This window comes from Malus sylvestris, chromosome 10 (assembly GCF_916048215.2).
Source record: "Malus sylvestris chromosome 10, drMalSylv7.2, whole genome shotgun sequence".
Lineage (NCBI taxonomy): Eukaryota > Viridiplantae > Streptophyta > Magnoliopsida > Rosales > Rosaceae > Malus > Malus sylvestris.
In genome coordinates this window covers 20,336,945-20,354,487 of record NC_062269.1, presented here as the reverse complement: position 1 = coordinate 20,354,487, position 17,543 = coordinate 20,336,945, and the positions used below count along the sequence as shown (strand labels likewise).

The 17,543-nt window shown below is 40.1% G+C and overlaps 1 protein-coding gene across 1 annotated transcript; it reads right to left on the bottom strand.

Annotated features, from left to right (window-relative positions):
* Positions 1 to 2,123: 2,123 nt before the first annotated feature.
* Positions 2,124 to 3,053, bottom strand: LOC126586775 (putative F-box protein At1g23770). The gene has a single exon (XM_050251719.1). The coding sequence runs from the start codon at positions 2,974 to 2,976 to the stop codon at positions 2,200 to 2,202; it is 777 nt and encodes a 258-aa protein (XP_050107676.1). The 5' UTR covers positions 2,977 to 3,053; the 3' UTR covers positions 2,124 to 2,199.
* Between the last annotated feature and the right edge of the window lie 14,490 nt (positions 3,054 to 17,543).

Sequence of the window (17,543 nt, the reverse complement as noted above, 5' to 3'; positions counted from 1 at the left end):
TGAATTCTTGTTTGGTATGACTTTTTTAAAAATTGGATTCAAAACTAACTTAAAAATATAGGCTAGTTCTTAAAAACACTAAAAGTGAGGTTTTAGAGTTTCTTTCTGCTTTCTCCTGAACATCTTTTTTTTTGCTCTCTCTTTAGCCCTTTCTTTTTTCTCTCCTAACCCTCTATTTCCTCTCTTCCCACGCCACACCCTGTATTCTCTCTCTCCTCTGTCCCATCACCCTCTCTTTCTTCTCACTCCTCACATTCTCACCGTAATTTTTTGCTCTCTCCCCACCTCCTTGCCCTCTCCATGTCTTTCTCTCTCCTCGCCAACTATTTCCTCTCTCCTCTTTCCCAATTGTCTCTCTCCTCCAATTTCTGGTAGTTTGAATTCAAACCAAAAAATTTATTTTTAAAAACTCAACCAAACAGATTTTTGAAAATTTGAGATTTAAAAGAAAATAATTGGGTAAATTACATAGTAACCCTTCAGGTTTGAAGTCTATTACAACCCTATAAAATATCTTTAAAACATTTCACTTTCATACCTCAAGTACTATTTTATTTCAAAATAATACATCTGTTACATTTTCCATCAATTGATCCGTTAAGTGCTGATGTGGCTGCCAAATGTGTGCCACGTGGCAAAAATAATAATTTTTTATTTTTTTTTGAAAAATCTAAATCTTCTTAAAAAAAAAAAAAAAAAAAAACCAAAACTTAGAAAATGCAGAACAACCCTCGCAACCTCTCCCTACCCTTCTTCTCCCTCCCAACCACCTCCCTCTCCTCCACTCTCTTCACCTCCCCTCCCATCTAAAAACCCACCCCACCCCCACCTTCCCCGAGCCCTTTCTCCTTTTCACCCCCACCCCCTTTCTCCATTCTCTCATCTGTAACCTCACCCACAACATTCCAACATATTCAAATCTTGAAATTAAACAACAATTTTCTCAATTCATACATAGAAATCCAAGAGTTTGACCTTAGGGACATCAACCACCATTCTTTGAAGCTCTGGAGTGAGGACGACAGAGACTACGACAAACATCGCAGTCATGATGCCGATGAAAAGCGATCGTCAAAGGACTTCGATTACCACCACCACCACCACCGATTGGACCGCAATTCCAAGCGCGAGATCTCTTGCGAGCCCTGCGACCACAAATCACGCCGCGAACAGTCAAACGAGCCGAGTAACAACGGTCGGGATGTCTCACGCGACCACTGTGAACTGTCCTACAAGCCGAAGGAAGAGAGGGAAGGGAGCAGAGAGAGGTCCAGGCATCGAGAAACGAAGCGCGAGAGGTCAAAGGAGCGAGAAGAATCGAAGTTTAGACGGGATTGGGGTTTTTTTTTCTCTGGGTTGCAGGTACGGGGGGTCGGGGAAGAGGATGAAGATAAGGGAGATGAGAGGGGGGCGGAGGGGGCGACGGGAAGGGCCTCTGCGAGGTGGGTCGTCTAGGAAATGGGGTGTGTAAGTTTCTAGGTTTTTGTATGTGGGTGTGGGGGAGGGGAAGGGGGTTCAGCTTTTGCTTTGTTTTTTTTAAGAAGATTCAGATTTTTCAAGAAAAAAAAATTTAAAAATTATTATTTTTGCCATGTGGCATACATTTGGCAGCCACGTGGCACACATTTGGCAGCCACGTTAGCACTTAACGGATCAATGGATGGAAAATGTAACGGATGTATTATTTTGAAATAAAATAGTACTTGAGGTATGAAAGTAAAATGTTATATGGGTTGTAATAGACCTCAAACCTGAGGGCTACTATGTAATTTACCCAAAATAATTTTTAAGTAATGTTATTTGAAAATTATTTTTAGGAACAATCAAAGTTTTTTGGTAGGATGTGCCTAATTTACTCTTTGACTTTTCTTTGGGATGTGCCCCATTTTCTTTTACTAGCAACAAGAAAAGAACAATGAGTAGTGCACTAAATTTTTTTTTTCAAAAGTCAGGATGGGCTGGTACCCCTTCATCCCGCAGTTGCTGGGCTAACACATTTTTTTTTATTTGGTCATTTAGTGTCTGACGTGGTACAGCCCATGGAATGTGTCACAATAATCTATTGAACAATCCACAACTGTAATCGGTGTTTGATTTAGCAGAATTCACAGAACTTGGCATAATTTTGATACGAATTTATTCCTTTTATTCAAAATTTTCATATAATTTCTCACAATTTATTTGTAAAACATTTCACCATTATCCAAAACTGATAATGCTTGAGGTTTGATCAAGAAGAAACTCAACAGTAAACTCATCAAAAACCTTCTGCTTCCACAGTTCGTCATCGTTAGCAAGATCCCTCAATTCCTTACACACACAACCCACCATGGCAATATCCACACCGGGCAACAACCTCAAAATCTTCATTTGAATCTCCGACGGAAGCTGCATGAAGCTCGGCGGAGCTGGTAAACCAGCATTCGCACAAAGATCGATCGCCAACGGCAGCACAATCTCGTCCTTCACAATTTTCCACAGTTCCAAAACTTCTTCTTTAGCGACAAGTCCTTTTGTGTCGTTCAGCATTCGGATCATGGGCCCAAACCTCTCGGGGTTCAATTGTACCCAGTAAGAACCCGACCCGCTTCCAATTAAAGACCCGAAAACGTAGACAGAGTTGCACACCTTCTGAAATCTTATTAGGACGCCGTCTATTCCAATTAAAGACCCGAAAACGTAGACACAATTATTTCGATTTTTCAGAATTTCGGGCATAGTGTAGGTAAACGACAACGTGAAAGGTGTCGTTGGCCACTCGTCTGAGAGATGAAAGCGATCGACTTGGGCACCCGAAAATGAGTCGAATTGGACGAAACCGAACTCTAGAAACACTGCATGCACTGCAATCACCAACAACTTGTGAAAGCTACGGTCTTCTAACAACACCTCCCTCAATACCTTCATCAAGAAAAAGAGTATTGAGTACTTCTTGTTGTTCCCCACAAGCCCACTAGATCCATCATGGATTTCCATGGTTTTTCTTTTGGGTGACAAAAAGAGAAATTTTGAGAAAGAAATGTAACAATTAGAAGAAATATTGAGTGATTTTATTTAACTCTTCAAACCATATATAATAGTCTCAAGAGTTCATGTGTGGGTTGGTGGTATTTATGACATTCATGACAACTATGAACAGTTGGATGGTGTGTGATAAGGATATATGACGATTGTGAATGATGGATAGGTGTGCATGATGTGGTAGGATCCACCTGACATGAGTCGACTATAAATAATTTGGTGGTGTGATGTGGTATACTTAATATGATATTCAATTTGACAACTGTAAATTGTTGATTGGTGCGTGACTTGGTAAAAATATAATGAAATCCACAATGTTTACAAGTTAATAAATAAAATACATACCGTATATAATATTTTCGCTCTTCTAATGATGTGTTTACTGGGTTAGGGTTGGGATGAAATGAAAGGGAAGCACTATGCATTTAAAAGGATTCTAGTGTTTACTCATCATTTTGGCAATAAAAATATGGTGAGATCCAGTAAAAAAATTCATATTCATAGAATTTGGAGGAATTGGATTACTGAGATGGAAGTGATAATCCCACGGTTTTTTAGCCAAAATAGTCTATGAGATTTGCATAACTCCTCATTTTAGTCCCTGAGATTGTCCATCATCAATCATTTTGGTCATTCCATAAAAAATCTCAATTAAATAAGAATAAAATGATAAAAGTACCCTCAATTTTTTTTGTCAAATCATTTTGGCCTATCGTTTTAAATTGAGGGTATTTCTGTTATTTTGATCCTTATTTAACATAATTTTTCACGGAACGACTAAAATGATTGATGGTAGACAATCTCAGGGATCACTTCTATTGATTTCAAATCTCAGGGACCAAAGTGAGGAGTTATGCAAACCTCAAGGACCATTTTGGCTAAAAAGCCTAATCCCATTATGGGTGAAGGCCTCAATCCATAATCATTCTTTTCTACCCAATGTACCTTTAAAGGTCTTTATCATCTAGCCCCGCCATGTGTTTCTCTTTTTTTTCGACTCCCACTTCAGCATCCAACCTTTCCAGAACCCTCGTTTCTCCGTTCTGTAAAGGTTGCCATAAACCCAAGTGGCATGGCCCCATGAGTTGTTGCACCCATCCCTAATTCTTGTATGAATAATATTTTTTTAAGAGAACAATACTTGGACTTCAATTGGGTCGTTCCACCACAAACATAGACCACCTGCTGCCCCAATAGGAAGGACTTCACATCCAAGATTAAACCCAATTCTTTTTCTAACACCAATTAATCTGTGGTTTTTCATTCTTGTTTCTAATAAAAAAACCACAGAGGTTTTTGCTTCCTAAAGAGCCCATGGAAACCTCGTGTTTAACCCTAGACCCCGACAGTTCCAAAAATGGTAGCTCATGGTAATTTTCCGGCTATTTCAGGCCAACCACCACCATCCCGGGATTTCTCCCCCGCTATTTGCGCCATTAGCGCCTTAGTTTCGACTTTTGAGATAATCTCAAGGTAATCCCAAATATTTTCCTCCCTCTTCAGTTACTGAGACTTCATGCAGATCATCCTCAGCAAAATTAGCCTTTTCCTTGCAAACCAGAGTTATTTCAACAACATCTCAGTAAACCTGTTTTTTTTCTTCCCTCATCTAGTTTCAGAACTACTCTGCCGCTTCTTTACTTTCTTAGATGGTGATTAAGAGCCAAAAGCCACCTTGTCCCCAAATTTCTTCTTTAAACCCAGGTCTTCAAAGAGGTTCATTTATGGTTGGTTTGAGGTGGAGTCTTTGCCATGTAGGTTGATCGTTGTGATTGTAAGGGCTGAAAGTCTATGGCATTGCCCCCTTAACCCATGGGCATCTCATCCATCACGGTTGGGCCGCAAGGTTCTCGCAGGTCGACCCAGGCTAGTATTTTCCTCAATTTCTTGGATAATTACTCCACTTCTATGAGCCTTGGGAAGTGGCCCAAGAAACTCCAGGTGGCCTTAAGCTGGTTAACATCAATAAAGCTCGACCCAAAGGATCTAGGCCCATCAATATTGACATGGAACACACCATTCTGCTCATCCTTACTTTTGCTGCCAACAAACAAAATTGTAGCTTCAAACATCCTAGTGCAAAGTGTCACCCCGCTTCCCCCAACATATGTGTCAAGCTTTCTAAACTCACTCCTGCATCTCTCACGCTCCTTTACACGCCCTTGTGTTGTGATTTCCATGGGTTTAACCCTTCGGTGGTCCCTTATCGCACCGGCTTGCACTCCCCAAATAAAGCCATCAGTGGTGGACGGTTATCCTCCACGATTTCCTTGGGTTTCTTCGCCTTAGTCTACTCCCCATAGTTAGCAGAACCCCCTCAATTCTGTGTAAATTAACACTTATTATTGACATGCCCAATCTACCCACATTTGTAACAAAAGTCCTGGAGTCTTTCATAGCGAAACTCAATCAATGACTATGCATCCCCATATCTCTATAACCAGCACCGAGTAACCATGGGATTTATGGTGTCTACCAAAATCCTAGCTTTGAAGAACCCTCTAGCGTGCACCAGACTCTCCACCTCCAAAATCTCTCATACCTCCGTAGCTAGCCTTCTAGCACTTGTCTCCATGTTTAGGTTCAGAGGGATACCTCTCATTTAAACCCAAAATGGAACAAGGTGTAGCTTTATTTCCTCTAATGAAAGATCCAACGACCACTTCTTGACCAAAAAATACTTGTTTATGACCGCCCATGAGACTTGATCTACAATCCGGTCAGCCGTACCTTCATCATTCACAATAATGATGAACCTGTTATCTTGGACCCAATTGATGTTGATCTCCTCATACTCCTTCCAGGCCTTTCTTCAAAATGTTCCTTATTCCCCACTTGTTTAGGTGTTTCAAATTCAGAGTCTCCCTCACTAGTTTAACACCTTATTCCATGTTGGATAGTTCCAAAGATTCTTCTAGTTAGACCACCAAATCTTCGACCTCCACCTAGGCCATTACATAAATCTCTGGTTTGGTTGAGATGTAGAGAATGGTCTTATTGGCACTTCCAAATTCGTCATCCCTTTTCCTTTCTCCAGATGGCTAAAGCACTTGAACTCGTATATCACCCAAATCCAAAAACAAAAAAACTGATGCAAAAACCGCCAAGTTTCAAGATATAGCATGTGCATGATGTATTTGATTTAATTTATGTTTTCGGTATAGATCCTTTTTTTGATTCGTATAAACCTCCATAAATTTATAGCTGCTGGTAGGTGTATATTCCTCCTAGTGAGCCTTCATTTCAAGTGGGTAAGGGTTGCGCTTTGCCTTAACTCCCCATAAATGCAATAGGATCCCCATAAATCCAACAGGATCCAAGCGATCCTGTGGCTGTGGGTAGTTTTTTGAAAGAGTATTAATCAATTAAAGTGAGGCAGATTGGATGTGTGGGAAGTGAAGTAGGCGGGAGAGAGATGAGGGAATTAATGAAAACGCTTTAACTCACACAAACGGAGAGGAAGATCTCACAGCGAAGAGAAAAGGTGTTAAGTTACATCCTACTTTTTTCTTTCCCTTTTTCCTAGGCCTTTTTTAATCTCTTGGTAAGTCCCCTTTTGGGCTTAAATTATTGTATTTGTACTAACATTTTTACTTCATAGTGCCAATCCGAATCCTCTTTGTGAGAATCTTGGGAATCCGTGAATTGTGTCCGTTCATCGTACATCGTGCAGTCAGTTTTCATCAGGTGCTGTTTGTGTTCAATTTTAAATAAAAAATTTTAAAATGATTTTTTACCGCTCAATGTACGATAAACGGACACGATTCACGGATCCCCGGGATCCTTACAAAGAGGATCCGGTTCTTCATAGTAGATATATTTGTAGTGTGGATGTATATTTGTATTATGAATGTATATGTACATTAGAATTGTGTTTCTTTTTTCGTTTGCTTGGTGTTAAGGACATTTACATTTTGTTTTGGTATTGAAAAAAATATGTTTTGTTTGCAACTTTATATAACCATTTTAGAAGTCATATTTGAATGCAAGGATGTAAAAAAAACATAAAAATCAAAAATAAAAAAACGAAAACAAGTAAACTTTAAATACCATTTTGATTTGGTGTTCAGATGATTTAGTATTCAGAACTGTAAACTGACATCAACCAAACTGGAATTAGTGTGAACCGAACCGTACACTTTTAGTAATAAATTTAAGTAGAACCGCACTGAACCAGACCATCGATATTTCCTAGTTTCGGTTTCGATTTAAGGGTGAAACTACACCGTACACATCCCTACAAGTAAAGCACAGTTTAGGAAAACCTAACCTTCAAAATATGCATGTATAAGTCGTAAGTAATTGGAAGAACTAAGTAGAATTGTTAAGGTGACGATGGAACCCTAGTGCTTTTACAATTTTATTTCAAAAATTGTTCTCTTATTTTATTTTACATTTATTGAATCTTTTAATTGTTTTTAATTTTAACTTCACTTTTATTATTTTAGGTCATAAAATCAACCTTTTACAAAACTTTGTTTTAAATAGTTAATTAAGAATTGCTTTTAAATATTCTATCCCTTGGGAGAACGATCTTGAATGAGTATTTTTACTACAGCTACCTTGTTCTCTAGTAAGTGTTTTTAAGTGTTTTCATCTTTACTTTTGCTAGTGGTAAAATCCTATGTCTCGTTCTATTAAAGAGGCAGTACAAATAGATTGTAAGAATAACATTTTTGTTTACCAACTTGTTCAAAATATCCTCCAACGTCTAAATATACCACAAGATCTCTAGAAATTTCACTTCCGATCATACTTCCAATCGTGCAGACGGCATCACAACCATCATTCTCACTGCTCTTCAACGCGGTGTCATCGACCTAGTCCTCTCCATTGCTCCTTACCCAATTGACGAGCCAATTTTTTCCCACTGCCCATAGAGGTATTCACAAACCCAAACCTCGAGTCTCTCAAGTTAAAACAGAGATGTAGTGAATTTCCCGCCCGTCCCTTCCATTCCTGCCTTGAAAATTAAAGGTTGCAAGTGGATATTTCTTTCCTATGCATCCCATCCCACACCCATTTTAACAATTGTTGCCCCAAACTTGAGGAATTAGTATTAAAAGGGAGATCGATGACATGCACACATGAGGTAATGATGAATGCGTCTTCAAAATCAATTCTGCAATGATGAATACTCCTCTAATAATCTTTACACCTATCTTGACTTCGACGAGTTAAATGATTCCCTTTACATATTTGATATCGAGGCGCTAAACTTGAAGAACCTCATCACTGAAGATGACATCTTAGCTACTTAACCAATTATCTGAACTCAATCATCGAAGCCAAGCTTCAAGTCGAGTTTCCAGATTTGGAATACTCCAAGTGAAGTATGTGGAGCCTAAAATAATCCCAAAAATCGTAGAGGCAATACCTGGACTTTTGATCAAGAAAGACAATATTGCCTTCATTAAATGGGGAGGCTTCTCAGATACTCCCACGAGCAGCTCAGTACCTTTGAAGGTCCAAGTAGCTAAATACAATTGCCCACAGCTCACCTACCCATGGCAAGGAACACTCAAAGCATTAAAGATAAGGATTAGTTACCCAAATCCCATCTTTTACGCATTCTCAATTGAAGACTAACTCCATTCAAGTAAGTAATCCCTATTTAAATCAATTAAGGATATTTACCCTATTATCTCAAGATATTATTTCCTATTTAATATCTTGAGAATATTCTCCCCCTAAACCTTGGTCAATAGGATGTTGTATGTGTAGAGTAAAACCCGAACACCATAGCCGACCACTCCTCTATATATACCTCAATCTTTACCAATTTTTGGTAAGCTTTAGCTACCCCTAAAAAGCCCTAAACACTTAATCTTTTTAGAGAAACTAACTTAAGCATTGGAGATCCATTGGCCTAACCCCTCCTCCCCCCCCCACCACGTTGTGGGCGCCTAAAGCTTAGGTCTTTGATCATAGGTGTTGATTGTTTTGTAGGTGTATTTTTGTCAAAGCCAGAGACGGTCGAAATTGCACCAACAAATTGGTGCTTTCATTGAGAGCTAATTCAAATTGGTGCTGTCACGTTGAATTTCTCACATGTCGTATCAACTAGTTTTTCCGAGCAAAGTTTTTTGATCAATTCTTGGAGAAATGATACAATGGATGGAAATTCAGAAGCCATGATGAATGAAACCCTTTACATACAAGGATTTAGATCGGAGAGTGGAGACGAGGATGTGGCCCCACGATGACGATCCTCGAGGCTCAACGTAACAGCGGGAAGAGCCTCACCATCATGGAACCGCACCACCACTGTTGTTACGTCCCAGCAGCCATGGCAGGGCCACCAGGCCACAACCCAAGTAACAGCGCCGCATCCCTTACAGCAACCTAATCCATAAAACCATGGACATGAGGCTTAGGTTTATTCCATGACTCAAAGGAAGACGACCCAGACCCTCATAGTTGCAAGCTGAGCTTAGGAGGCTTAAGTCGCAGCAGCTCAAGCTGTCAACTAGGCAGCCCAAGACCAGACCCAGATCACTGTAGAGGCAGCTCGAGCCCACTTGGCTGCTAGCCAGACCCAAGCCTACGAGGAGCAAGCCGCGACCCAATGTCAGCCAACCCATGCATGACCCTAGCGCGTCTCCGAGCACACTCAGACCATCAAGGTAGGTTAGCCCCGGCTAACAACCTACTCCTACGACCCGACCCGCGACCTAAAGAGGTCCAAGGCCAATTCAGGTGATCCAGATTTCGACTGCCGAATCGACGATCGACGTGGGGATATTTTCATCCTATTTTTCTGTAAGAATACCGACTCCAAGTCTGAGTTTCGTACCTGCAGTTCATTACACTTTCACCACACATAAAGATGCCCATCATTCAGACTTTTCCACTCCAAATGGTGAACATCACCTGCCACAGTAGGTCGTCAACCTAACTAGCGCCCCAAGGCAGCAAACAACCTTGGTGAATCAACTCCTTAAGCACATCGAGAGGTAGTGCACCCAGACGAGGTGTCTTGAAACAGGACATGGACAGATGATCGTGACTTTTTACAACGATGTCTCAGCAAGCAACCGCTCAGTCGACCCCAAATCGTGTGTTCAGGAAGTGTACACTTTCGGCTTAGCTATTGGGAAAACATCTTCTCCTGCCTTGATGCAAAGAGAATCGTTCATTCCCGACTTGGCCCATGAGTTAGTGTGCATTCAAGGTTAGGTCCACAATCCGACGAGCACTCTGGACATTCCAGGCAAAATGTCAACATGAGGCTAGGCCCATAAAGAGATCATTCTGCATGGTACCGGAGTAGGCAACTGTACATCAGACTGAGGAGAGTACGAGTACAGTCTCACTCGAGTTCAACTGGTAGCCCTTTGATAAGCATGACAGCAAGTAGCGTACTCACCAGCCAAAAATGAACTATGTGCACTGCAGCCGCTGCACAGACGAGCATAACATGCGAAAGGGCAACATAGGCTAGTAGGTCAACACTAGGGGTAGCCAAAGGCTCTATTGCCCTAGTAAAGGCAAATCCAAGAGGATGTATAAAGGCTCATAGTAGAGCAGTTAAGCGAACTCCAGCGCATTGAAACCATCGACAAAGCTCAACCCCGTCAGACGCACAACCAAAAAAGATCTAAGTTATCTGGATATGAAGTCCTCAATTACTTTGAAAGAGATACAAGGTTTGACTAGACGAGTATCAGCACTTAACCGTTTATCTCGTGATCTACCAACCGATATAAACTTTTTTTCAAGATGATCAGGAAGCCGCGACGAGACAAATAGAACAACAAAATAAGAGAAAATAACCAAAGACCGGAAAAAGTACCTAACATGACTTCCTCTACCATCCAACCTAGAAGCAGCGGATGACCTATACATCTGTCTGGAAGTATCTGAAGCAACAATGAGCTTTATCCTCATATGAGAATAGTTAGGGGCTCGACTACCTATATTCTATGGTGCAAAAACTCTCATTGAAAGCTCTCATCTATGAAGAATAAGATACTCAAAAATCAAAACTTTGATTTTGGCGCTAGTTGTTGCAACTCGGAAGCTCAACCCGTACCTTCAGACGCATACAATCATCGTCATGACACAACAATCCACACGATCTAGACACACAATGATAAAGGTGCAGACTTTAGTGCATATTTCGACGAACACAGGAACTTAGCTCAAAGGCATGCTGGGGGTAGACAAGTACTAAAATGACCCACCAGCTTAACCTCAAGAAGATTTCCTCTAACTGTCAGGGACCAGATGCATGCATTGTCCTTATTACCTAGACGGCTCCATACATGGAGTACTCAGCGCCAACAGCATCGGCCCAAGAACGACCTAATACCGGCAGTTGAGTACCGCCTCATTCCGCTCGTAACACGGCACTAGCTGGCCTCAGCTTCGCAGCTCCTAACTACGCCTATCATGTATAACAACTCCTAGCCATGTAAAGCTTGTCCCACGATTCATCACTGTGCTGACCTATGCTCAGTGGCTTTTTACCGCGCTGATCAGGCTAGCGTCATTCCTAACTTTAAAGCATCTAATGACAGAGCAGAATATTAGGCTTTACCGGTAGCCTTTAGCTAGAGAAAAACTTGGAGAAGAAGAAGTTCGCAATCTATTCAAATTCACAATTAATCACCAATCAAGCCTTTGGGCTCACATGGTAAAACATCCAAGGATGGCGCAACACTTAGATCAAGTTTGGGAGTAGTTCACAACGCTTCCCACTCGTACCCTTACATGGGTTCTATAAGCAGTTCAAAATCTCAAGCAGATCATTGAACAAAACCTCATAGGCTGAGGATTATTTCAGTTGTCTAACTTTCCTCAGCTGCACTCACAACGACGACTTCTATGCTCTCCAAAGTAAGAGGGTAAATTAATTCCCCGACACCAATTTAGGTCTGCTCTCTAACATGAGAGGGTAAACCAATCCCCCGACACCCATCTGGGTATGCTTTTTCATGCTCTCTAGTGCGAAAGGGTAAACCAATCCTCCGACACCCATCTAGATATACTCTCTAGTGCGAGAGGGTAAACTAATTCCCTAACAACTATTTGGGTCTGCTCTCTAACGCGATAGGGTAAATTAATTTCCTGACGCCCATTTGGGTTCGCTTTCCCATGAGGAAGGGTAAACTGCTCCAGAATATCTAGACGTGGATAGGTTGTTCAACTGCTCAATTACCCTGACAGCTTTCGATTACCTGCGTTGGGACACTCCCAGAATTGGCCACAATAAGTTTTTCCTAAAAGCCTTAGCCAAATGAAGGATTCAATTCTGGTAAACATAAGTCTCTAATCGGAAGAGACGTTAAGTGCAGGATCCCTACCCATGAAAGATTCGTGTGACTAGATGGTCCACCCACGACGTGTAATCTTCATGAATGTAACTCGGCTCTAAAGTGTTGCATTACTAGTCAAGCAACCTGCAGAATTAGTTACAATTGCTACCCAAGAGATCTGTATCGAGCTGCACGTAGCGTAGAAGATCAAGGGACCAATACCTCATAAGGATATGGCAATTTCGCATACAACTTAAGGTTAAAACACCTCCGAGAGCCAATGCTAGCTCCTAAAGTGGTCACGCGGGTTGTCTGATTCTGTAAGTAAGACGCCCGGTCGATGACCTAATGGCTAGCAGCCCTAGGCAATCTGTAAGTTAAGGCTTACATCTACTATGACTACGTGGACTCGTCTGTTTATTTAAAAGCAGAACTTTCGGTCGACGGTCTACGGTTTAAGTTTTGTAACACCCAAAGCTGAAATATACAACTATATTGGTCATGCACACTCGTCTGCTTTCTACGAAAGCCACACTTCCGACCGATGACTCTATAAGTTAAAAATTTAGCAACATGCCCCGTGAGGGCCAAGGCTCGTAAAATTGTCAAAGGCGAAGTTCACGATTATAGTAGCTACGCTGACTTGTCTGCTTTCTATGAAAGTCACAAGTCCGACAGACAGTTTATAAGTTAGAATTTTTGCATATTTCTTCGTGTAGGTAAAGCTCCTACGACAAAGTTTTGCAAGTCACCTCAAGTAGGTAGGCTTCCGAAGCCAAAACTAAAAATAAGTGATGACATGGGATCGACTGCTTCATCGAAACAACTTACCCAGCCACCCGTCCTATGGTAGAATTTTGCAAAAGTCATGGCAAAATAGCAAGGATGAAGAAAAGCAAGGAAAGTTGTTTATTAAATTTCTAGCAAATTGATAAACCGACTTGAAGGCCAACAAAGTTCAATAAAACAAAACAAAAAGAAAAATATGAAAATTCATAAGGTTTAAGCAAAAAGACTACTCATCGGCAGCCTACGCAATGATTGGTTCCTCGACTGCCACATCACTCTCAACCACCAAAGCCGTCCTTACCTAGACAGACTGACCCTCAGCTGTTTCACCAAAGGCAACCTCAAACGAGAAGTCAAGCAGATTAACTAGAGAAATGAAGTAAGTCTCGCAGTCCTTCTCGAAAAACTCATAATTCGACCGCCTACCCTGGAGATGGTCTACATAGTCAAGCTTGTAGAAATCAGTCAGACAATAAGCAAACGCCACTTCATGACCGACCCTCTCATTCTTCAACATTCTTCTTAACAAGCCCAGTGTGAGCATCTTGCAGCTTATCCAGTTCCTTATTCAGGTTCTCGCTAGCAGATAACGCACCTTGCAAATCCACTTCCTTAGACTCAAGCTTACTAGCAACATCCTTAAGACATGATACTTTAACATGCATGAAGACAAGCTCCTCGTCCTTGACAAAACTAGCAGATCGTAACTCTGAATTGACACGCTCAAGGTCCTGGATGAAAAGCAAGATAGAAAGACATATCAAAGGTCATTAAGTTCTTTAAAAACCATAATCATTGACGAAGCATTCGTAACTATGAAAAACATGATACTCCTGCCTAGAATTTACTTAACATAATCATGACTAGTGACTTCCACTACTTATGAATATAAGTTCATAACGATTAGGTGAAACTCCCTTATACTCTAGCATCAAATTCATGCATGCAAAACAATAACTAGACGTAATCAGTTCATATAAAACATATAATCATGGCTTCGAATTCACCTCTAACTAAAAATGAATTAGTTGCTCATGTTCTTAATAATTGAAAAGAAAAATACAATAAACATGAAAACGAAACGAGGGAAGAAAGAACTCTAAGAATCTCCAATGGTTGCAGGTGACTTGCAGCACAGCCCTTGGATGGTGGCACGGCACAAGACTCCTCTTCTTCTTCCCTTCCCTTGCTGCGGCACTTGATGAATTTCTTTCTAATTGGTGTGAATTGTGGTATATAATTATATGGGGGGTGGTGGTGCTAAATTGTGGCTGAAAACATGTATTTATAGGCTAGGGTTTTCACAAGTTCTGAAAGGAAAAGGCTTAGGGTTTGCAGCACTAATTCCTTGGAGGACAAGGAAAGGCATAGCCCAATCCAAGAACGAAAAGAATTAGGGTTTTTAGTAGATTTTAGGGCTTCTAGAACAACAAGGGTGCGGCACTCTTTTAGGGATTCCTTGGAAGATTCCTAAGCTTCTAGATGTTGGAAATGTGCCCTAAAACCAATCATGTGATGATACTTTACAGACATTTCACATGTTAAACTAATCTAGTTTAATATAAAGGGCAAAGATTATTGTTTGAGCCGTCTCATATAAATGTTATATGCTTAAACGATAAAGTCCAAGGAATATGTGATTGGGAGAATGCGATCTAATGAAGTTAGATTCATGAGACCATTCTTTCGTAGACACATCCTAAATGTTCCTGATCATAGGATTGCAAATTGGGCATTGACAGTCCGTTAAGATCAGTACGTACTGTGTCTTCTCTCAGGGAGAGTGACTAGTCTCGAGTCATTGGTGTGTGTGACATCAAGACAAGTACGTAGGTGCTCAATAGAGAATGAGTTCACTGAACACGATCAACGAAGAGTTCTCATATTCATGTCACATGAGAACTCATGGTTGGGATAATGCAAAGTAGTCCTTTGACCTGAGGCATCGTCGTTGTCTTGTGGTTAAGTCCTTGATCTTTGATTATGTCAAACGTCATTCCATTGGAGTGTCCACGGCATCGTTGGGGTTAAGCCACTTAGCCATGGAGGCAAGTGAATGCGCAACAAGGGATCTCTAACCTTCAAACTGTTTGAGGGAGAATACTCTATGATATGATTTAGAATCTTTGGCCAGAGTATGAATGACATTTAGGAAAGCGTTCCAAATCACATTCAAGGTAATCATATAAGCACGCGAATCACATTGGATAGTAGACATGAATAAATAAACTATCAAACCAAACAATGTGGTCAAGAGTATTGTATTAGAGAAAGACCGTATTGCATTTGTAATCCTAAACTGAATAGGTTCTCCACCTCTTCTGATTAGCTTGGGTAACCATGATATGCTGCTAGGTGTCACTCATGGTTTGTGGAAGCCCTAAATGTGTGTAATCACTAAAGGGAGAATTGAAAGTAAGTTTCAATTCACAATCGATGTGAAATGGTTTTAATCGCCCACTGCCTCGCTAAAAGGAACCTAATGGATCGCACACCGTGTAAGGTGGAGATTGAAGAAACAATGGAGATGAGTAAGAATGATTAAATGGTTTAATTATTTATTTATGGCAAGGATTAATTAATATGTTAATTAATCAAACGAATAAGTTCGTTAAAGACCTCGGGATAGTTTTGGACCTTAAGGCCCAATGGGCTTCGAACGTCAAGTCCATTGACTTAAGTTGTATGACAACTTAATTCACAAAAGCCCAAAAGCCCAAACAACACCCTAAGGCCGGCCATATGGTTAAGGGTAGTGAACTTGGACTTATTTACAAGTTTGCCACTCAAATGAATAAAGGTATAAACATGACTTTATAGCCAAAATTCATTAAGGGTTTGTTTTGGAGAAAATTGGAGAGAACATGTCTCTCCATTTCTCTCTAAAGAGGCCGGCCCCTTGGAGGGTGCATCTAGCAATCCCACTACTCCAAGGTCACTCATTTCTTCTCCAATCTAACCTTGGTGAAGAGACTTAGAGGTTTTCTATTTTGGGAACTTGGAGAATCCTATTCTTCCATCCAAATCCATAGATTTAATATGCAAGGAATGAAGGCCCTCTCTTTGGGTGATTAGCCTTTACTTATGCAAAGAGGAATCTACAAAGGTATAAATTTCAACTCAATTTGTTTTGAGTTGATTAATGGTTCACCAATCTACTAGGCTTTGAATTTCATGGTTAATGTTTTGTTTTTAAGTGCATGCAAGCATGATTCCGCCTTTAATTGTTAATTGCATGCTTATTGATGTTGCTTAAATGAACATGTTTTCACAAAATAATCCTTCAAGTGGTATCAGAGCCTAGGTCTAGTAGTTGGTGAATCCTTTTGTGTTTTGTAGTTCATAGTTTGTGATTTAAAAGTTGTAATATGTTACAAGCTTTATTCTTGTTTCTTTGAATGTAAATTTTGTTAGAAAATTTGCCATCTCAAATGTTGTGGATGTAGTTCATATGAGCATGAATATTGGAGCTAAAAATTTGGTGCCATGACCTTGGGGATTTTCGGCCAAATCCAAAGGGTGGGTTTTTGGGTTCTTGTTTGACTTGTTAAAAGTGTTTTCAAGTGACTTTTGGAACCCCTATGTACCTTAGTTTGGTTAGATGTTATTTCCCTAAAGTTTGAATGGTTTTGGAATGTTTTTGGGTGAAAAATGTTCATGGAAAATTTTGAGTTTTTTCATGAGTGTTCTTCATTGTTCTTGACATTTTTGCCAAGAACAAAAAGGTTTGTGTTTTGATTCAAAGTTTTGATTTATTTCATAAAGTCTTTGTTTTGTGCTTTATCAAATGTTTTAATGTGATAGAAATTGTGTAAGGTGATGGAAATGGTGATAGGTGTAGAAGCACTTCTCTTACACACACATCACTTGCATGAATTTATGTCACAAATTCCACTTGCAAGGCTTTATGAAATTGTTGAAAAAATTTCCAAATTTTTGTGGACTTATCTCCACTCCCTTTCCCTCTCTAAAAACCGGCCCTCCCTAAATGGGAGTACTTTTGGGTCTTTTATGCAATTACATAAAGTTTTGATACTTTTGTGTATTTGCACTTTGGCCCAAAAGTTTACGTTTTTACGTTTAGGTCCAAAAATGCTAAAGGACAAATTGTTTTGCTCCTTTAATGAAGTTTTTGCATTGATTAAATTTTGGGTTCTAGTGTAATTACATGAAGTAGTGGACTTTTGTGTCTTTACAAAGTGACCCCAAAAGTTTTGCAATATAGCCCAAAAGTTGAGGTTAATTGCTTTATGGCCCAAAAAGTTGTGGTTATTGCATATTGGCCCAAATTAAGTAGAGAACAAATTTGTTTTGTCTCTTTAAATGAGAATTGGATTTTCATTTTGTTTAGCTCCATTTAAATCAATTTTATGGATACAAAGACCAAATGAAAATGTTGCATTCTATTTAATTGGTTAAAGCGTTAATTGATTAATTAAAGGGTGATTATGAACCTAAGCCTAATATAATTGA